General features: G+C 43.8%; 1 protein-coding gene across 1 annotated transcript in view; it reads left to right on the top strand.

Annotated features, from left to right (window-relative positions):
• PRPSAP1 (phosphoribosyl pyrophosphate synthetase associated protein 1) overlaps positions 1-21,833 on the top strand; it is a 30,372-nt gene that overhangs the window by 7,324 nt on the left and 1,215 nt on the right. Inside the window, exons 4-9 of the mRNA XM_082859882.1 lie at positions 10,390-10,562; positions 12,115-12,230; positions 12,699-12,754; positions 13,471-13,616; positions 20,326-20,396; positions 21,177-21,323. Coding sequence (XP_082716008.1) covers positions 10,390-10,562; positions 12,115-12,230; positions 12,699-12,754; positions 13,471-13,616; positions 20,326-20,396; positions 21,177-21,323 — 709 coding nt within the window. The remainder of the gene's footprint in view (positions 1-10,389; positions 10,563-12,114; positions 12,231-12,698; positions 12,755-13,470; positions 13,617-20,325; positions 20,397-21,176; positions 21,324-21,833) is intronic.

Raw genomic sequence — 21,833 nt, 5'->3', positions numbered from 1 at the left:
AGCACGGAGTCTTAACCACTGGACTGCCAGGGAAGTCCCTGAGGTTTTTTTTGCCTTTTTCTTTTTTTTTTTTTTTTTTTTACTTTGCTCTAGCAAATTAATCGGAGCTGAGGAGTGGGTCATGGGAACCTCTGATTTATAGCGGGTTGGTCAGAAGCACAGGTGACAGCCTGGGCTTGCCCATGTCTGAAGTGAGGAGGGGGGCAGTCTTACTGGGCCCTTAACCTGTGGGATCTGATGCTTTGTCCAGGCAGAGAGTGTCAGAATTGAGTTGAATTGTAGGATACCCAGCTGGTGTCCTGAGATTCCGAGAATTACGTGTGGGAAAATCCCCACACATTTGGTGACCAGAAGTATTCAGTGTTGTACAGAGAAGGGAAAAACTGTTTTTCCTTACAGCCCCCCGTGAAGGGATTGAGGAAACTGGGTCTGAAGGAAACTGAGGACCACGGGGTCACGGAGTGAGTAATCTGAACCCAGACATAACAGAGTTCCCTGTACACTGGTAACTGGTAGATACTAAGTATTTTAATACTTTTTTCTGATCATGAAGAATAATGTTCATCTCTGCAAACACAGGCAGTATAGAAATGTGTATCAGAAAATAAAAATTCCCCAGCCCTCTGAGATAACGAAATACCTGTTTGTTCCTCTTTATTTGATAATGTGCATACGAATTTAGGTTCCATAATTCAGGTGATCCTCAAAACCAAAATAAAAGTAATTTTAATTCATCTGCATGGTTCAGGTTTCAAAAGGGCGTATGATGAGCCCTGCCTCTGCCATCAGCCACCCCGCTTCCCTCCCTGGATACGGCAAGTGTTATCAGGTTCTTAAGCTTTCTTTTCAGAGACTCTGTGTGCCCAAGCAGTTGCTTATATGTTTTTCTTAGTTTTTACATAGAAGGAGTCTAATAGGGAATTCCCTGGCGGCCCAGTGATGAGGACTCTGTGCCTCCACTGCAGGGTTCTGTCCCCGGTCAGGGAACTGAGATCCCACAGGCCTAGTGGTGCTGCCAAAAAAAAAAAAAGGAACCTAGAAAAATGGTACAGATGAACCGGTTTGCAGGGCAGAAACTGAGACACAAACGTAGAGAACAAACGTATGGACACCAAGGGGGGAAAGTGGCGGGCAGGGGGTTGGGGGGGATGACTTGGGAGATTGGGATTGACACGTATACACTAATATGTATAAAATGGATACCTAATAAGAACCTACTGTATAAAAAAAATAAAATTCAAAAAAAAATAAAAGAAAGCATGTAAGATACCTCTAAATTGATAAGTTAGCAATGATTCTAATATCTACCTAAAGTTTACTCAGAAATGATTCCTCTTCCCAGAAGAAAAAGACAGAAAATAACCATACTTGTAGCCACATCAATTATGTTAACATTTTTTAAATATGAAGTTTATAGATTTGACTACATCATAATCACTGAAAAAATATAATTATTTTTAAATATTTCACTGAGTCAAAAATTTTTCCTACATTGAGGTCTTCTTTGCCTAGATGTAGTTAATCCTGAAATGCTTCATCCACTTGTAAATATTTTCTTTTAGATCGGTTAGTCAATACACTTAACATGCAGTAAAAAAAAAAAAAAACTAATACACTTTGCTGAACTTTTAAAAATAAAGCATTGTACTGTATCAATACAGAAAGAGTTACCTTATCTTTAAAAGATTCTAATTTTGAAACAATCACAAACTTCCAGAAAACGAGCCTGTGCTGTGCGGCCACTTTAGACAGAGTTGCCAGCCTGGTGCCTCCCCACCCCAAACACTTCAGCGTGTAGTTCCTACAAACAAGGGCTTCCTCTTATACAACCACAGTGCCACCGTCAGAATCAGGATACTGAGACCTCTGTGTTGTCACCACCTAAGCCTCAGACCCCATCCCCATGTCATCTGCTGTCCCCCAGGCCTCTTCCTGGCACAAGGAGCCAGTCGAGGCCCAGGTAGCACTTAGTTGTCTGTGTCGTGTCTTCTGGACAGTCTGGAACCATCCCTTGGTCTTTCCTTGACTTTCAAAACTTCGTCACTTTTGAAGACGACACTTCGGCCAGTTTATTTTGTCGAATGGCCCTCAGTTTAGGTTTGCCGTATTTCGTTATGGTGGGATTCAGTGGAGCTGTGTTCCCATCTTGTCTTCTGTGGCGTCATCCTGTGTTCTGTGGACACACCGGAGCTTGTTCAGCCCGTCGCATAGGCTGTGTCTCTAGTCTTGTGCTTGCCAACTGCAGAACATCCTGTACGTGCGTCACATTGCCCGTGTTTGGGTGTGTCTGTACGATGATTCCAAGAAACGCGATTGCTGGGTGTGAGGATCCATGCATTTTGTCGTATTGATAGATGTGGCTGCATTGATAGACACTTGAAATATTCGTGGTATCGATAGATAATTGCATCTTGCCCTCCATGGAGGATCTACTAATTGATGTTTCCTCCAGCAGTTTTGGTTTGTACTGTTTGTCTCCTGGTGGCGGGAATCTTTTCGCCCCATGCTCTTGTTTGACACTGCACCTCAGGAATGAGGGGAAAGCCTGCGGGGCTTGCGTAGCCCCAGAACATGTGTAGTCAGAGCTTTGACACTCCCCCTGGCTGCTGCCTGGCCTTCTGTGCTTATCCTGGTGTTTGTTGGTGGTGAATAGTAAGGTTGCATTGTCACCACTTTTTTTTTTTTTACCTCTGAATTCTTAAGTTCCTTAGGGTATAGGACAGAGCTGCAGGTGACCCTAGATCCTTGCCTTGGCCTCCTTAGACTACTGAGAGCCTTTTACTAGTTTACTGAGGGAGAGAGAACAGAACCTCCACCTTTGTAGCCATAGACGGGCCACCTTTGTCACTCATCCTCCAGGAAATACGGGGGTCTGAGTCCAGAGGCAGTGGTGGTCAGTGAAGTCTCTTTACTCTACCCTAACTGAATTTATGGCAGCAAAAGAATGTGTGTCCTGTCAGGAATTGTTTATCTTTAAGGAATCTTCGCCTTAATTCACAGGTCTGCACCTCAGCCTGGAATTTGAGCTCTGACTTTGAACTCATCTCTAGGACAAGAGTTAAGTTGGTCGTGGTCAGTTGTGTGCTAGCACGTGAGCAGCTGTGCTCTTGGTAGCTTTATTCTGTTCCGTGTAATCAGGGATCATCCCTGAGTTGGGGGAGGAACTAAGAGGTTATGACCTTGTCACGTCAGGGACCCCATTGTGTCAGATAGTCCTGGATGCCGTTAGTGACCGAGGACTTGATGAGCTGCCTTCCTGCTGTGTGTAGACAGCTGACGGCCGGCTGTTGGAGAGCCAGGGCGTTGACCAGTCTTCATTTTCATGATGAGCTGGGATGGTCGAGGCTTTGATGCCTTTGTGAAAGTATAATCTTTTCCAATCAATTTCTTAATCATAGTGTTTTTATAGTACATCTCTGAGGCTATCGAGTATTCTAATTCCTTTACTTTCATTATGAATTCAGGAAGTAGGGGAGAGATATAATAATAATAGTAATAGCAGACTTTGCCGTGGCTGGTGTGTGACGTTGGTGACGTGTGTGAGGCTGAAGGGCTTCAGGTGGATCAGCCCCTCCACCAGTCATCACCCTCGGAGGCAGGTGTCATCATCACCCCCTTTTATGTCCTCTAACCACAGATTTCCACACTGGGGTATCCTTGTGCACTTGTTAATGCATGTGGGGTAGAGGGACAGCTATATCCATAATTTCCTTTTTGTTACAATACATCTCCCTCCCTACTTTTAGTTCAGACCTCTTTAACACGTCATAAACAGTATCAGTTCACAGTCTATTGGCACGGCAAAATAACGCTCGCTATTTTTTTTTTTTTAACGCTCACTATTAACAGCCCTGTCTTGGGATCTTGAGACAGCTTGTGGTTAGACTTCTTTGTGACAAGAAGTTGTGCTCTATCTAATTCTTGGTTTCCATGTCTCATGGTAACCAAGAATGCAGTAGAAATATTTAGTACATGCAGTTTAGAGTCATCCTGGGGCAGTAATACATACGGAACTTTACACTGTGCAGGTGTTTTCCAGGGAAAGGACAAATGAACATGGAAAAATGAGTTGGTTAATGGCTAATTGGGAAACGTTTGTAGTTTTTTTTTTCCCACTTGTGCTTAGGATACTCGAAAATTTGAACAAAGGAAGAGGTAGGGAGCAGTCCGTGGAGCTGCAGCAGAGAAAGTGAATCTTCTAGAATAACCTTGACAGCAATTTTACACACTTACCGTATGGAAAGGTTTCCTTTTGAAGGAGCAGCACAGATACACATGGTGCTTTTGGAAACCAGAACCCTGTCCTGAAGATGGTGCAATTCCCTTGTGTGTACTTGTTTCGAGATTATTGAGAAGCCATAATTGTCTTCCTTGTGAAACCTCAGATTGGGACTTGAACCCACGTGCCGGGACTCGAACCCGGCCCAAACCCATGGTCTTCCAACTGAGATCACACACCTGGTTTCAGAACTTAATGAAGTTCAGGTTCTTTTTTTAAAAAAAAGATTGATTGATTGATTGATTGCTGTGTTGGGTCTTCCTTTCTGTGCGAGGGCTTTCTCTAGTTGCTGCAAGTGGGAGCCACTCTTCATCGCGGTGCACGGGCCTCTCATTATCGCGGCCTCTCTTGTTGTGGAGCACAGGCTCCAGACGCGCAGGCTCAGTAATTGTGGCTCACGGGCCCAGTTGCTCCGCAGCATGTGGGATCTTCCCAGACCAGGGCTTGAACCCGTGTCCCCTGCACTGGCAGGCAGGCTCTCAACCACTGCGCCACCAGGGAAGCCCCCGAAGTTCAGGTTCTTGATGTCTCATCACAGAAAGAATTCAGTGAGAGACAAAGTGATAGGTAAGAAGTGGATTTATTTAGAGAGAAACACACTCCATAGACAGAGTATGGGCCATCTCAGAAGGTGAGAAAGGCACCGGGGTGTGGGGTTGTCGGTTTTTATAGGGGTGGGTCATTTCATAGGCTAATGAGTGGGAGGAGTATTCCAGCTATTTCAGGAAGGGGCGGGGATTTCCAGGAAGTGGGCCACCGCCCACTTTTTGATCCTTATGGTGGGTCTTGGAACTGTCCTGGCGCCTGTGGGTGTGTCATTTAGCTTGCTGATGTGTTACAGTGAGCGTATACTGAGGCTCAAGGTCTAGTGGAAGTTGACTTGTCCGCCATCTTGGACCCATTTTGTTCTAATCAGTTTCTGTCATATCCTCAGGCTATGTCATGCTTTTAACGGTTGTGCCCTGCCCCCTTCCCTTCTGTTTCACCTGTGGTTCAGTTTGGTGGTATCAAAGCAAAAACATCCTCACCTTGTGGTTCCTGTATCTCTTAGGATGATGGGGATTGGAGAGGAAAAATTTGGAGAAAGGACAAAGAGAAGTCTGTGTGTATGTATCCCATAAAAAGGTTATTGGGAAAAAAAAAAGGGTTATTGGGTTTGTCACAATAAACTATTTTATTGCCGACTACAGAATATTTTAGTGACAACTAAATTTTGTTAATTTAGCGGGGAATTTAGTTTTTAGTACTCTCTGCTATAAATGGTTGTATAGATTGTCAGTTGAAGCGAAACACACAACCTAAAAGTTGCAGGTTAAGTTTTATTTGAGGACCTTACTGAGGACTGTAGCCCGGAGCCAGCCCCTCAGATGGCTCTGAGAAACTGCTCCAAAGAGGTAAGGAAGGAGCCAGGATGTATATGAGGTTTTTGCTGAAAAAAAACCATGTAGCGGAACATCACAAGATTACTGCTGATCACAAAAGAACAGACATCTCAAGTTAATGATTTGAGTGCTTTTCTGTACTTGGGAAGATGCAAGGATCTGGGATCACTGAAATTACTCCTTAGATATGCATCTTTCTATCTAGGGCAGGTATCCCAGGCACACAGTGCTGCTTATTTTCCTCCATCCTGAATTCCCCTCGGGGCTTGCCTTCAGTGGGCGACTGCACTGGCAAGTGGCTTGATCCTGGTGGAACTGGGATGGCAGGCAGCATCCTTTGTTTACTGGAATGGCAGGGAACATCCCTGTGCACAAGGGGAAGGAATGTATCTTACAGATTTTTCTGTTGAGGAGAGGATGTTACCTAAAGTAATAAGGCTGATCTTAGACAACCAGAACAAAGCTTAGACGTTGAAATGAGTTCGGTCGCCTTTAGAGCCGATGTCCTGAGATATAATATAGACATTTATCTGGTGCTGCCGTTGTTCAGAATTTCTTTGGAATTCACCTTCTGGATGTATCTCAGGAAGGGCCGGATGCAAGCGATGTGTAGGGCAAGGTATGCAGGAAGGGACACAGAGCTTTCACGCCACTCTCCCCAGTCTCTACACGGTCTCCAACCTGGAAGCTCTCTGAACCCCCTCCGTTGGGCTTTTGACTGAGGCTTCATTACATAGGTGTGATTGATGATATCGTTAGCCTTAGGCGATTGTTTCAACCTCCAGAGGTCATGGGGATGGGACTGAAAGTTCAACCCCTCTAATCCCGTGGTTTGTCTCCCTGGCAACCAGTCCCCTCCTTCAGGTGCAGTCCCGAAGTCACCTCCTTAACGGAACTAAAGACAACTTCATTCCTCTCGAGGCTTAGGAAATTCCAAAGGTTTTAGAAGGGAGCTTGGTGCCCGAAATGGGAACCAAATACATATTTCTTATTAGAAATCACAGTATCACAGGGTGGTACTCAAGGAGTTTCGAAATGTACTGAGCATTGGAACTAAGTATAATAGATATGAAGCTCACAAAGTGTTTTTTGAAGGACAGTTTTCATGTTTTATGTTACAGGTTCTGGTATGTGATGTAACATAAGAAGAGGCATTAAAAGAACATTACAGCTGATTTGCTGCAGGGGATTCATTGATGGAGGTGGGGACGGGGTAAATGACCTGTTCTCAGTACTTGCATCTGTGGTGTTGGTCTGTCTTTGCAATTTTAATTGATACGTATAGACCATGTCTGTTTCTTTAACTCTCGTTTTTGTCTATCGAAAATGAGAGAGCAGTCAGGGCTGAGTTTAATATAAGATGTGATAGTCTTAGGGCAGAGAAAAATAGTTGGTAAACAGTTAAGATTGTCCTACTTAGATACAAAGACTGCAGGCACTAGCCAGGATGTACTTGGAACAGTCCTAGGGAACAGATAAACAAAGCAGAGGCTGCCAGCCAATTTCTCTTCGCCTTGCTAGCCCTCAGAATAACTGCTTGGTATCCAGTTTGTCCAGTGTCCCTCAGTGAATGGGTAAAGCCGTTGTGACAAAGGCCCTTTTGTTGCCGTCCTGACCAATAAGGGGTGGGGCGGAGGAGGCTTTCCTTAGCCTAGAGAATGTTGACTCCCTTGGCACAGGGCATTAGGAAGAGGAAAAAGTAAAAAATAAAAACCTCAGGAGAGAAATTAGTCATTAGCGGAAAGAAAGTTACTCTGAAATCAAGGCTCCTCCAAAACTGTTCCTCTTGTTACATTCATGTCTTACCATCTGGCCTTCCCTTGTGTGCTATCCAAACCTCGTGTTGTGTGGTTGTCTTATAAATGCTATCACAGAGCCAGCTGGAAACCCATGACCCAGATAGATCCTCTTCCAGGATCTGTTTAATTAACTTCAACAGTTATTGTTGGCATTGGGATCTGGTGTGAGAAACCACCAGGTCCGGTGGGGCTTTTATAATGCCACGCATTGCATCACACAAGTGGAAGGTTAAGAAAGCTCTAATTTTATTTCTAACGTTGACGAGCAGTCTGTATATGGAAGAGGCTTTCGCTACGGTGTATGTGATGCCTGTTGTTTAGATACGGACTCCTGAGTTACCTATATTCTGTCCTCTGAGTACTGTGCAGGCTTCCAGCTCAGCCACCAGAGCCCACAAGGCATCAATGTAGATGATCCGGTGTGGGAAGGGAAGCTCTCCCCTCTGGAACGAAGGATAAGTGTTTGGGAAGGGGAACATTCTTAGGTGAGTTAGCTGTGCTCCTTGGGACAGATGATTACAAGGGTGATCCCAGGGGCGTCTCTGGCCTTCCCCCAAAATGAGGTCAGCCTCGCTTACCCTGTTATCTCCCCACCTGACACACCTAACACAGTGCCTGGTGCAAGGTGCTCAATAAATATTTGTTGAATTGATGACCCAGGATGAAAACTGTTGAAAAGTGCTGAAAATCGACCAAATATTATGAATTCCTAAGTACCTTGGAGGTGTTCGATAAGTGGTTTTTAAAAAAATTTATTTTATTTTTATTTTTGGCTGTGTTGGGTTTTCGTCGCTGCGTGCGCACTTTCTCTAGATACAGGAAGCAGGGGCTGCTCTTCATTGCGGTGCGCGGACTTCTCGTTGCAGTGGCTTCTCTTGTTGCAGAGCACGGGCTCTAGGCTCGCGGACTCAGTAGCTGTGGCTCGCGGGCTCTAGAGCACAGGCTCAGTAGTTGTGGCGCACGGGGGCTGTTATGGGCTTAGTTGCTCCGCGGCATGTGGGATCTTCCCGGACCAGGGCTCGAACCCGCGTCCCCTGCAATGGCAGGTGGATTCTTAACCACTGCACCACCAGGGAAGCCCTTGATAAGTGTTTTCTCCTGATTATACCAAAAGGTCGTGTGTCCTCTGACCTTTTGATGGCAGACTTGGGACATTATTAATTTGGGAGCATGAGGGAGAAGAATGTACCACTTTATTTCAGAGGAAGGAAATGGCAGCTGGAAAGTAACATCACCTGCCAGCAATGCAAAAGGCATGTCTAGGTTGACAACTGCACCTTGAAGTTGAGCCCAGAATCAACTCTGCCTACCCTGTGGGAGAAACAAACATAGAAACTTATGACAGAATCTTGAAATAGTTGTGAAATATCCAAACTACAAAGGAGAGGTTGGAAGTTCCACCAGTTGAACGTGGGTGTGGAAAACATTGTCAGAGTGAAAGGAGGTCCTTTGCATCGCTCACTCCAGGGGCACAGGTGTAAACATAAACTGGAAGAGACTGGGGGAAAATGGCCTGACTGTCCTTCAAGCTAAAAAGCATTTCGTGATGAGTATTTCATTCCACCACTTATTCAACAAGCATTTATTAAGTCTCTGCTATGTTGATGGCAGGCTTTCCATTTTGCTGCAGATCAGATAATTCAGAAACTGTATAATCTGAAGAGCCTGCTCCTCACTTGGGTGGGAACTAGGACGTGGGAAATGATCTTCTTTATCTGGTGAAGGCAAGGGAGATACACTCCTGACGCCAAAGAGAGGCTGTTTGAAGACACTTGGATAATCCAAAGAGGAGTATGAGGAGGCTAGAGAGAGAGGGTAGAGCTTTGGAAGGTCATCCGGAAGGATTTCAAGGCCCTTAACTTTAAGGGCAGAGGCCACCTTATGCTTTTTTTTTTTTTTTCCAGTAAATTTATTTATTTTATTTTTGGCTGTGTTGGGTCTTCATTGCTGCGCGCGGGCTTTCTCTAGTTGCGGTGAGTGGGGGCTACTCTTCATTGCAGTGCATGGGCTTCTCATTGCAGTGGCTTCTCTGTTGCAGAGCACGGGATCTAGGCGCACGGGCTTCAGTAGTTGTGGCACTCAGGCTCCATAGTTGTGGCTTGCGGGCTCTAGAGCACAGGCTCAGTAGTTGTGGTGCACAGGCTTAGTTGCTCCACGGCATGTGGGATCTTCGCAGACCAGGGCTCGAACCCGTGTCCCCTGCATAGGCAGGTGGATTCTTAACCACTGCACCACCAGGGAAGTCCCCACTTTTTGCTTGATCAGCCTTGGCAAAGGGTTAGCAGTCAGCATTCGTTAAAATTTGGAAATAGCCTTTCCTTTGAATACCTTTCAGATTCATATTTTCTTGTCTATCTGGGTAATCTTTGTTAGGAATCTATGTATCTCAAGGAAAGAAGGGATGGGGGAGATATTTGGAAATTAAGTTCCAAAATCTCCCCACCCCTCACCCTTCTCCCCACTCCCAAAAGAAAAAAAAGAGACCAAATTCTTTATGGTTACGGCAGCTAAATACAAGGGCAGGTGGGTTTCCCTTGGTGTTCCCAGGAAGACGAGGTGCTAGCACTCTGGCCCGAGTTCAGATCCCGGGGATGGTGCCAGCAGGTGTGGGTTCACTCTGGTCGTCAGCAGTCACTGCCTGCTTCACCTCCCACTCCGGTGACCGTGTCACTGACAGAAGATCCAGGCACAGGTGAAAGTGGATAACCTTGTGTGAACTTAAGTAACCTCACATGCAAACCGGGACTCAGACGGCTATAAAGAGGAGTCAATGAGCTTTCTCCTCTCTTCAGGAAGTGCCGTCGTAAGCTAGCGTGAGGATCCACGTCACGTCATTCTTGGCAGCCCAGGTCAGATTGCTGAGGTTGAGATCTTTGCCAGGGGTTAATAAATGAGATTAATCCCAAAGTGCAAACCTCATGTGTTTCAGAGACGTGAATACAGCCGTGATGGAGTTACTGATCATGGCTTATGCACTGAAGACCGCGTGTGCCAGGAATATTATCGGCGTCATCCCCTACTTCCCCTACAGCAAGCAGAGCAAGATGCGGAAGAGGGGCTCCATCGTATGCAAGCTCCTGGCGTCCATGCTGGCGAAAGCCGGTGAGTGTGGCCAGCGCCCCGGGACCCTGCGCCGGTGCTTGGGACCGTCCCCCGTGCCAGATTAGTCCATACCGCAGGTAGCTGGTTGGGGACCTGTTTTCTCTAAGTGTTGCTTCCTTTTGCATAGTTCTGCTTAGGGCTGTGTGAGCTTAGGTGTCATTTCTTTTTCTGTTCTCTTTGTCCTCCTTCAGAGTGACCTTGTCTGCTTCAGGGCTTACTTCTCTCATCTTGGACTTTTTCCTCATTCCACCTTCTTTTCCATTTCATCTTATCATCATCGAAACTTCAGATGGCGATCTTGGCATTCGGATGTGATCTTTTGAGTTTCAGGTCTAGATTTATTTAAACCTTAGCTAAATTCTGTTTATGTACATAATAGTAAAACTGGATTTTTCCTTTACTACTTCTTCAGCTTATATACTCCTTTTTTCCCCCCTCCCCGATTGTCTTTATAGCAGATCATTTTCATTGTGTGTTTGTGTAGTGGTGACGTACTTTATGGCCTCCAAATCAAATGTAATAGCCCTTTACAATGAATGGGATTGTATTTGCCACATGTTTATTTAAAAACTCAAATATATATCTGAGTCCTGAGAAACACATTTGAATTCCATTCTCTATAAAAATGTGTAATGTTTTTGGAAAGAACAAGTAATTCTGCTTCTTCGCTCTGGAAAATTTTCAGTGACCTTGGCCATTTGCCATGTATTTATATGTGTACCTTTTTTTTGCTTAGCACTGTTGATTATAAGAGTGTGTTTTCATTGTTTTTCTGTACTTGACCCATTCTCTTCGGACATATACACGTTTCCAAACTCTTATCATTGTGTCTGTGGATTTCTTTCCTTCTAGTATATATATTACTTCGCTTTTGCTTTCCTATTCCTTCTGCCGTAATCCACAGTCCTTTAACATTTCTTCCTAGATTCTTTAACCAAGGCCTATTTTTTACATCTATTTTTGCTCCAGTATTTAATTCCATGTTTTTATATATATATATATTTTTTTTTTTTTTTTTTTTTTTTTGCGGTACGCGGGCCTCTCACTGCTGTGGCCTCTCCCGTTGCAGAGCAACAGGCTCCGGACGCGCAGGCTCAGCGGCCATGGCTCACGGGCCCAGCCGCTCCGCGGCATGTGGGATCCTCCCGGACCGGGGCACGAACCCGCGTCCCCTGCATCGGCAGGCGGACTCTCAACCACTGCGCCACCAGGGAAGCCCCATGTTTATATTTTTGCTTCTACCTGATTTTTCTTTTCCCAGTGTTCAGGCCTAAGCTGATAATTATAGTAGAGGGAGAACACTATTTTTTAGTTTTAGTGTTTTAATCCATGTGGAAGGTTATAGGCTCCTTTACTTTAGGCTTAACTTTGTCTTTAGTTCATTAAGTTTCGTTAAGATTGCAGATAAGGTCTATAACAAACATGCTTGTTCCCAGTACCCCCCTGCCTTCAGTCTTCCGTTAGGAAAGAGGCATTGGGCTTCTAGTTTGTGTCCACTGTAGCCGTTAACTTGTAGGGGTGAACTTTGTAATTTTTTGTTTTAAAATTTCAGGTTTAACTCACATTATCACTATGGATCTTCATCAAAAGGAAATACAAGGCTTTTTCAGCTTTCCTGTGGACAACCTTAGAGCCTCACCTTTCCTGCTTCAGTATATCCAGGAAGAAGTGAGGAGCATCAATAAATACCCCATTGTCCTCAAAGGAGACCCTATGTAGTTCTTCTCTGGTACCAGATTTCAGTATTGAAAGGCACATCCAATGATCAAATGATCTCTCCCTTAAGTCTTAATGCCTGAGGCAGTCAGATAAGGTCAGCATTTAGGCACAGAGGATAGTATTTTTTAAAGAAATTAAAAATGGATTTCCTTCTAAGTATTTTTTAGCAATTTGCTTATATTTCCTAAAATGAAGGTTTTGGGAATTCATTATTTTTTATCTTCTTCATGTAGCAGACTTTGGCAATGGTGCTAATTGATAAGGGTTAAAAAATGTTAAAATGAGTGAATGAAATTCTAGCTTGTTTGTTTGCTAGTGTGGGTCATTGTTATAGGAGGAAAAAAATGTATTGCCAGCACCCAGGTGTTATTTTATTGATACCTTTTCAGTATTTTCTTATTTTTCCTCCAAATCTAGATTCCAAATTATAGGAATGCAGTCATCGTAGCTAAGTCTCCTGATGCTGCAAAAAGGTAAATAAGCCAGACATTTATGCACATCCCTTTTGGGTGTTTCAGAATCCGAGGTTTGTCTTAATACGGCTTGTGAAAACTCATCAGCTCCAGCTTTCCTCCAAATCATTGTCATACCCCAAACCACAGCTTTACCTCTAGTTTCCAAACAACATGAGCATTTCTCAGAGTTACTCATTTTTCCCCTGGGAGAAAATGAAGTTCTTCCTTCAAGTTCTCAGGAAAAGGAAAACAGGAAGACTGTGGGCGCCTTTGAGACAGTGGTTTTTGAGACCTTTTTGAACAGAGTTCTTCTGAAGATGAGGGACTTCCATGGCAGTCCAGTGGTTAAGACACCACGCTTCCACTGCAGGGGGCACGGGTTTGATTCCTGGTTGGGGAACTAAGATCCAGCATGCCTTGAGGCGCAGCCAAAAAATAGGGGAAGAAACCAAAACAAACCAAAAAAGCCCTGAAGATGAGTGTGAGACTGTTGGACAAAGGGTAGAACCAAAATGATCTAGAATCGGATACCAGCCCACATCCCATCTCGAGTGCCTCTTGAGGCATGTACATTCCGGCCTGGGCCGCACTTCCTGATTTGTAGAAGTAATTCCTTTGCATATCCATAAAAGGTTAAGTGATATTTTCATTCTGTGGTTAACAAAGTGATGAAAAAGCAGCGCTTGGGTTTTCCTTCCCATGAACCTCACCCTTTCCCGTTATCTTCCTCTTAGGGCCCAGTCGTACGCAGAGAGGCTGCGTCTGGGTTTAGCTGTGATCCACGGGGAGGCTCAGTGTGCAGAGCTGGACATGGATGACGGCCGTCATTCTCCCCCGATGGTTAAGAACGCGACTGTCCACCCTGGGCTGGAATTGCCATGTAAGATCAGTTCTGTGGTTTTATTCTATTTGTAAATGGAAGAAAGTTTCGAATAGTATGAATGCCTAGGAGTTAATACCTATGTAGATGCTGTTGTGGTATTTTTAAATAACTGAATGGTATTACGTTGATTTTGCCTTTTGTCAAAGATTTTGTTACACGCTTTTGTAGACTAGGTAAGGACAATTGAGCATATCTGGGCAGCACTTGGCGTTCAGAGAGTGAAATAATTTTAGCTTTAGTAAAAAAGATACATGTGTAGTGGTGTGAAATCTTAAGCTTTTTTATTTTGGTAAGATGGATGATAGCAACCATCGATCACATATCAGGCTTTGGTGATCAGGTAACTTTAGTACTTAATTTAGTGATGTAGCCCTTTGACCTGATACTGGACTAATTTATTTTTAATCCAACAGTGGAAGCTATTTACTTCGGTGGACTTTTGAGTGACAATAACAAGCATTCTATGCTGGAAGATATATCATGGGTTTTAGAGGAAGGAGAGTATTTCTTTTTAAAATCTGTATCTATTTGCCATGCCTCAGAAAGATACAGACTAATACGTTGGGGAAACATTAGCATGGTTACACCGCAGACAGGTTATTTCAGACAGGCTCCTGTCTAAGGTATAAACATTACAATTTTTTTTCCCCATTCTGTAAAATTTCCACTGCTCTGTTTTCAACTTTGGAGGTTTTTATTATGAGAAACAAGTAATATACTCTTTAATTTTTAGTGTCACAGCATTTTTTTTTTGAGATTTTCATAATTAAAGTTCTTGAATAGGGAATACATTCACATATTTCAAAATTCAAAAAGTATAAAATCCTTTATGGTGAAAAACCTTTCCACCCACCCACCTCCCCCCTCTCCTGCAGCTACTCTGATCTCCAGTGTGGTTGGTTTCTTGTGTATCCATTTAGAGCTTTTATGCAAATACAAGCAAATTCCCTCATTTTCACGCAAACAGTTAGTTGTATGTTATACATCGTTCTGCCCCTTGCTTTTTTCATTCAATAGCTCCTTCTCAGTCCATACAGATTTCTGTCTTTACAGTTTCATAGTATACTGTTTATGGATATGCCATAATTTATTTAACGAGTCACCTGTTGATGCACTTATTTTTTTCCCAACCTTTGGGTATAAAAAACAAGGCTCCGGGGGACTTCCCTGGTGGTCCAGCAGGTAAGACTCCGCTCTCCCAATGCAGGGGGCCTGGGTTCGATCCCTGGTCGGGGAACTAGATCCTGCATGCCGCAACTAAGACCTGGCACAGCCAAAATAAAGAAATATTTAAAAAAATAAAATAAAAAAAAAACAAAAAAAAAACCACAAGGCTCCAACAGTAATAAACGTCTATTGGGAATTCCCTGGTGGTCCAGTGGTTAGGACTCGGTGCTCTCACTTCTGTGGACTCAGGTCTGATCCCTGGTTGGGGAACTAAGATCCCACAAGCCAAAAATAAAACAAATAATAATAATAAATTTTAAAATAAAATAAAATAAATAAACATCTGTTGAGTCCCTATTATGTGCCAAGAGCTGTTCTAAGCCCTTTAGTAGATCTTCGAATTTGGTCCTTGCACAATAGTACGCATAGGTGCTCTTGTGATCCCTCATTTTGCCAGTGAGGAAACCGAGACACACGGCCGGGGCTGGTGGCGCCAGGGTTTGGAATGTAGCTGCTGACTCCAGAATCCACACTACTTTGTTGTTTTAGCTTTTTATTTTGAACTAACTGCAGACTTAGAGAAAAGGTGAAAGAATAATACAAAATTCCTCTCTACTCTTCACTCAGAGCCCCCAAATTGAACATTTCTATGCCTTTTTTTTTTTCTGAACGATTGAGAGTGAGTTGCAGACATAATGCCCCCTTTATTGCTAAATACTTGTGTATATTTCCTAAAAACAGACTGTCTAATATAACCACGTATGATTATCAGACTCAGGAAAATAACGTTGTTACGACACTGCTATCTAATCTGCAGACCTTATCCACATTTTACCAGCTGTCCCACCAATGTCCTTCAGAGGAAAAGAAAACAGTTTTTTGGGGCCCAGGACCCAGTGTAAGATCACACGTTGCACCAGTTGTCATTTCTCTTTGGTCTCAGTTAATCAGGAGTGACTCCTCTGTTCTTTGTCTCCAGTGACCTTGATACTCTGAAGAGTGCAGGCCAGTTATTTGTAGAATATCCTTTTGTTGGGACTTGTTTCTTTCCTCATATTGGGTTGAATCACTTATTACTATGATTTTTGTCAAATGGAGGTTTTTCTAATTCCCCTTCTTCCCTGTCCGTTCAGTCATTTATATCAGTGTGGATTTGTGGAATCTTGTTTTATTCAGCACGTTATAGCCCATTGCTACTACTTGTGTTAACGCTCAAACTGTCTCAGACTTGGCCAAAGAGGACTCCTTCAGGCTGCCTCCCATGTTCTTTGGACGTGTCCCTATCGTGTGTTGACTCTTCCTTGTTACTTTCTGGTACAGCTAGATGTTCCGTGTTCATCTCGTACTTTCTTAGCCCTGGGATCAGCCATTTCTCCACGGAGCCCCAGTTCCTTCAGTGGGAAGTAGTGTTTAGAAACCAAGATTTGGGCTCCAGAGTGGATACGCTCAGTCACTGTACGTCATTGCCTGTGATTAACCTCGACTTACATTCTTTCATAAGTGACCAAATGTATTTATGGGATAAAGACCAAGAAATCAGATTATTGGGTCAGAAGTTAAGTTGACAGATATTGCCAAATTGCCACAGTATTTTATATGGTGAGATTCTCTTCTGAGAATGTTGCCTTATTACTTATTGTAACAGTGTTGTCATTCCTTCCTAGATGGTTGGTATGTTTACAACTTTTATAATCGCCATAGGATTTTCTTTTTCTTTAATTTTTTTTTTACTTTTTTTGGCTGAGGCATTCGGGATGCCAGGGAAGTCTCCATAGGATCGTTTTCTATGATCCCCTTTTATAGATTTAGCCAAGGGAATTCTGAAAAAAATGTTATTTCTTGTATGTGTAATTGTATTCAGTACCTTCCAAATTAAATATGCTTTATGTTTATATATCAGTTTTGCTTCTAGTATGTCATAATCGTTTATTCAGTAGTAATGAAGATGAAGACATTAGAACAAGGACAAAGGAAAGCAGACTCTCGGAGTCTGTGTATTTTTAAGAAAGAAGAACTATGTTATCTTCCTGGAACCCATTTTTAAATTTAATTTTATTTTTTGAAGTATTTTTGATGTGGACCATTTTTAAAGTCTTTATAGAATTTGTTACAATATTGCTTCTGTTTTCTGTTTTGGTTTTTTGGCCAGGAGGCATGTGGGATCTTAGCTCCCTGACCAGCGGTCGAACCCACACCCCCTGCGTTGGCACGTGAAGTCCTAACCACTGGACCTCCAGGGAAGTCCCTGGAACCCATTGTTTTAGAGCGGTAGTTCTCAAGCGAGGGGGCTTTTGCTCCCGAGAGCATATTTGGCAGTGTCTGGAGACATTTCTTGGTTGTCTCAGCCGGGGGGCATGGGGTGCTACAGGCATCTAGTGAGTAGAGGCCACAGATGCTACTGAACAATTATCCAGCCCAGAATGTCAATAGTGCCAAGGTTGAGAAGCCCTTTTTTAAAGTAATCTATTAAAAGTGAGGTTGTATAAATGTTTCTCTTTTATAAGATAGAATTGATACCTCCCTGATGGCAAGGAATCTAATGAACTTGAAAGGATTGTGTGTCAGTGGTTCCACTGAACAGTGCTCTGTGTTTGCCACAGTGGTGACACTTAAGAGCTTGGAATGCAAAAATGAGAGGGAGGCACCTGCTCTGCCGTGATTTTCCTGGCTTGTTAATTTTACTGGTGAAGGTGTGGCTTTCAGCACTAAAGTGAAAACCGACATCCGCTCCTCTTGAGCATTTGTTAAATGTAGGTTTTGACTTGTTTGCATGTAGATAGCGTTATGAGCTTGGAAGTAATTTCAGTTCTAGTTCTACTGGCGACCTTATTTTGTTTCGTATATCTCTTTTTAATGTCAGTCTGTTGATAAAGTTTGACATTCCATTGAATTAGAAATAGACCGAGATCAAAATGGATAAGGAATGAATAATTCCCCTTAGTCCCTTTTCACTCTTTATTTTAGGAGAGGAAGGTTTTTTGATTCTGGCAAAACAGTAAAAGAGAGAGAGAGAGAGAGAGAGAGAGAGAGAGGGAGAGAGAGAGAGAGTGTGTGTGTGTGTGTGTGATCTAAAGGATGGTTGTAAAAGCAGCACTATTTTACCTGGAAAAGGCCAATTATAAATGCAAAAGACAATTTCCTACTTCCTCCATAAGAACATTGGAAATCATTTGCTAAAGTGACATTTTTACTGCAGTAAGTCGATGTAGTGTTTTTTTTTTTTTTTTTTTTTTTGCAGGCCTCTCACTGTTGTGGCCTCTCCCGTTGCGGAGCACAGGCTCCGGACGCGCAGGCCCAGCGGCCATGGCTCACGGGCCCAGCCGCTCCGCGGCATGTGGGATCCTCCCGGACCGGGGCACGGAACCCGGGTCCCCTGCATCGACAGGCGGACTCTCAACCACTGCGCCACCAGGGAGGCCCTGGGGGCATTTTTTTAAGCCTGTGAGGTCCTGTTCTCTTGATGCTGTAATGAAGTCTGTCTCGTCTTTTAGTAGCCACCAAATTATGTATCCAGTTTGTGCCAATCCCAAAGGCAGTTATGAGCGGGGACTGAGCCTTTTTTTTTAAGCCTTGATCCTTGCCATGCCTGTTTTTCATTTCAAACTGACAAAAGTTTTTTGGGGAGAGGCTTACAGAGAAGTCAACAGGAATACTGTGACATGCATCAAATTCAGCATCAGAGCTGAATTTCTGTTGATGTCTGATGAAGGTTACTGGCTTTCAGTCTTTTTTTTTTTTTTTGTAAATGAGGAGTTATTTATTTATTTATTTTTGGCTGTGTTGGGTCTTTGTTGCTACGCGTGGGCTTTCTCTAGTTGCAGTGAGTGGGGGCTACTCTTCGTTGCAGCGCGCAGGCTTCTCATTGCAGTGGCTTCTCTCGTTGCGGAGCACGGGCTCTAGGCGTGTGGGCTTCAGTAGTGGGCTCAGTAGTTGTGACTCACGGGCTCTAGAGCACAGGCTCAGTAGTTGTGGCGCACGGGCTTAGTTGCTCCACGGCATGTGGGATCTTCCCGGACCAGGGCTCGAACCCGTGTCCCCTGCATTGGCAGGCGGATTCTCAACCACTGTGCCACCAGGGAAGCCCAGTCTTTTTTTTTTTTTTTTACAGAGAAAAATGGTCAAGAAAGGGGCCACATCTCTTTAAGAAGCGGGTAGGTCAACGTAACCACCTACCCACATGGTTTAATTTAAAGACAGAATTTGAGGAAGGCTCTTCTGATGTTGGTAGTTTATTTCCTCCCCCTTCTAGGTGATACTTATACGCAGAGCCTTTTTGACTGCCCACATTTAACAAATTGCCCTTGTTTCCAGGATGGGAAATCAGGAAATGTCTCCTGAAATTTGCCCGTAAAATAGTGCTGAATTTCAACTTGGCTGGTTTGCTAGTATACGCAAAGGGACGTGTTCTTCCAGGTTTACAGCGCCTGTAGATAGAAGTCAGCTAAAATGGATTGCTTACTGATAATTACCAAACTATATACTTACCCTGAATTTATTCTATTCCCGCTCCCCCACTACTAGTTTAGTAACTATTTCAGAATTTAAAAAAGCTTTCCAAAAAAAGGAGAATGTTTAGCCTGTTCTTCTGAAATATTTCCCCGCCCTCAGTTTACTAACCTCCTTTACAGGGTGAATTCCGATGTCCCTTCTGCATCCTGTAGTTTGCTTTGTGCACTGATGGGCCGTTTTCACATATAAATTTTGTAGTGAGATAAGAAGCCTCTACTTTAAGGACCAGTTAAATCAGGAAAAGATGATGGACTTGTGGTTATTGTCTTCAGCTTCCTAACTTTCAGGAAACCGATTATGTCAGTGGTGTAGTTGTCTGATAATAAGGTTACATTGTCCCAGTAAGGTCGCCTTGGAAGAAAATGAAGTAAAGCCGGCTATTTATCTGGCAGTCTGGCAGCCTTTCCCTGTTTACTTTCTGCGGAGCGGCATTTATTTACATCTGTTTACAAGTGGAATATTTCTGTTTTGAGTGGCATCGCAGTGCTGCTTCTTTGTGCCAGTGAGATCTCTCTTGCTCTGCTCCCCGCTGACTTGAGGCCTGAGCCGCCCAGCGTGGCCTGGCTCTTAGGCACACGGGGCTGCTGAGCCCTTGAAACGTGGCTGGTCCCAACTGAGAATCGCTGCGTGTGGAGAATGCACACCAAATACGAAGACTTAATATGAAAAAAAAAAAAAAAGGAAAACATCTCTAATAAATTTGCATATAGATTATGTATCAAAACAATAATATATTGGCTATATTGGGTAAAATAAAAATCTATTAATTTCACCTATTTCTTTTTGCTTTCTAATGTGGGTACTAGAAAATGTAAGCTTACTTTCATGGCTCACCTTCCCTGCTGTTGGACGGTGCTGCTCCGGGTAACCTGTTTCTGAGAGCACCCAGGTTGATTGAGGGGAATCTGCACATTCTTTTAATTGTCCGCCCTGGCTCTGCCACCACTTCCAGGGAATGGCGTTGTGATGACTACATTTACCTAGTGATACGTGACTAACTGAGGTCTTGTGATTTCTTTTGCTTTGCTAGTGATGATGGCCAAGGAGAAGCCACCGATCACGGTAGTCGGAGATGTTGGAGGACGCATTGCGATCATTGTGGTAGGTCACAGTCTGACTGTGCAGAGATGACATTACTCTTAGTAGGTGTCCACCTTAGGATTGGTGTCCAGTGACGATGATGCATTTAAGTGGACCCATCTAGCCTTTCTCACCCAGGCTCCCCTAGGACAACTAGGAGAAACTTTTAAACAGATGAACCGGGATTATTATAACCTACAGGTGTAAAAGGAGCACAGTAGTAGTACCTGTAAGTAAATTCGATTCCATAGGTAACCTTTGTCTGAAGGGGTCTGTGTCCTGTCAAACTAGCTGACCTACTCAACCTTAAGCTCGTGGGCAGTGAAGTGAGCTGAAGGTGGGCTGTTCCATTCTCACTAACAAGAACGTGTGTCTTGTTCTTTGTTACTTTAACATGATACACGTGCTCCCAGCTCTAAACGCCTCTGCTGGGCCAGAGGATCGGCCCTTTACAATGGCTCACTTTATTTCTCCGTTCCCTTCTATTAACTTCCTCTTGGAAAAAAGTAAATGAGACACTGGCTATGTGGGATTCATCAGAAATTTGAAACAGGGAAAGGAGTCTTGGCAGTCTCCTGAACTCAGGCTGAAATGTCGCGTATGACTGTAAGGCTTTGCTGCTCTTTCTGTTGACAGTCATGCACGTTACAAGGCCACGCAGTTCCAAATGGACGTTCAGTCTTTGACCCAGGCAGATAGCTCTGATTTTCCATTAGACATCCTCTGAAGCAAAGTGCAGGGAGGCGTGTGTTTATAGATGGGGATGGAGGGAACTTAGCACTAACACTGGTCTCTTCTCAGGATGACATCATTGATGATGTGGAAAGTTTTGTTGCTGCTGCGGAGATCCTGAAAGAGAGAGGTGCTTATAAGATCTACGTCATGGCCACTCACGGCATCCTGTCTGCGGAGGCCCCCCGTCTGATTGAGGAGTCCTCCATCGACGAGGTCTGTCTACTCTTTTTTTTCTTTTTTTTTGAAGTCTTTAATTTTTTATTTTATATGCAGAGAGCCGTTGTTTCTGCGTAAGGTAGATGTCCTGAACGACCCATTCAAGGAAGTTGAGTCACAATTTGCTGCTCTGTTTTCCGTGAATAGTTAAATGGCTCATTTAGTTTTTTATATTTTTGAAATTTTCTTTTTTTAATATTATTTTAATTAATTAATTTTTGGCTGCATTGGGTATTCGTTCCTGCGCATGGGCTTTCTCTAGTTGCAGCGAGCGGGGGCTGCTCTTCGTTGCTGCGCGCGGGCTTCTCATTGCCGTGGCTTCTCTTTGTTGTGGAGCGCGGGCTCTGGGCGCGCAGGCTTCAGTAGCTGTGGCTCGTGGGCTCAGTAGTTGTGACGTGTGGGCTGAGTTGCTCCGCGGCATGTGGCATCTTCCCGGACCAGGGCTCGAACCCGTGTCCCCCGCATTGGCAGGCGGATTCTTAACCACTGCGCCACCAGGGAAGCCCC

This window comes from Leucopleurus acutus, assembly GCF_964270905.1.
Source record: "Leucopleurus acutus genome assembly, chromosome: 19".
NCBI lineage: Eukaryota > Metazoa > Chordata > Mammalia > Artiodactyla > Delphinidae > Leucopleurus > Leucopleurus acutus.
The sequence above is the reverse complement of the archived record's forward strand: the minus strand, read 5'-3'. Positions and strand labels throughout refer to the sequence as shown.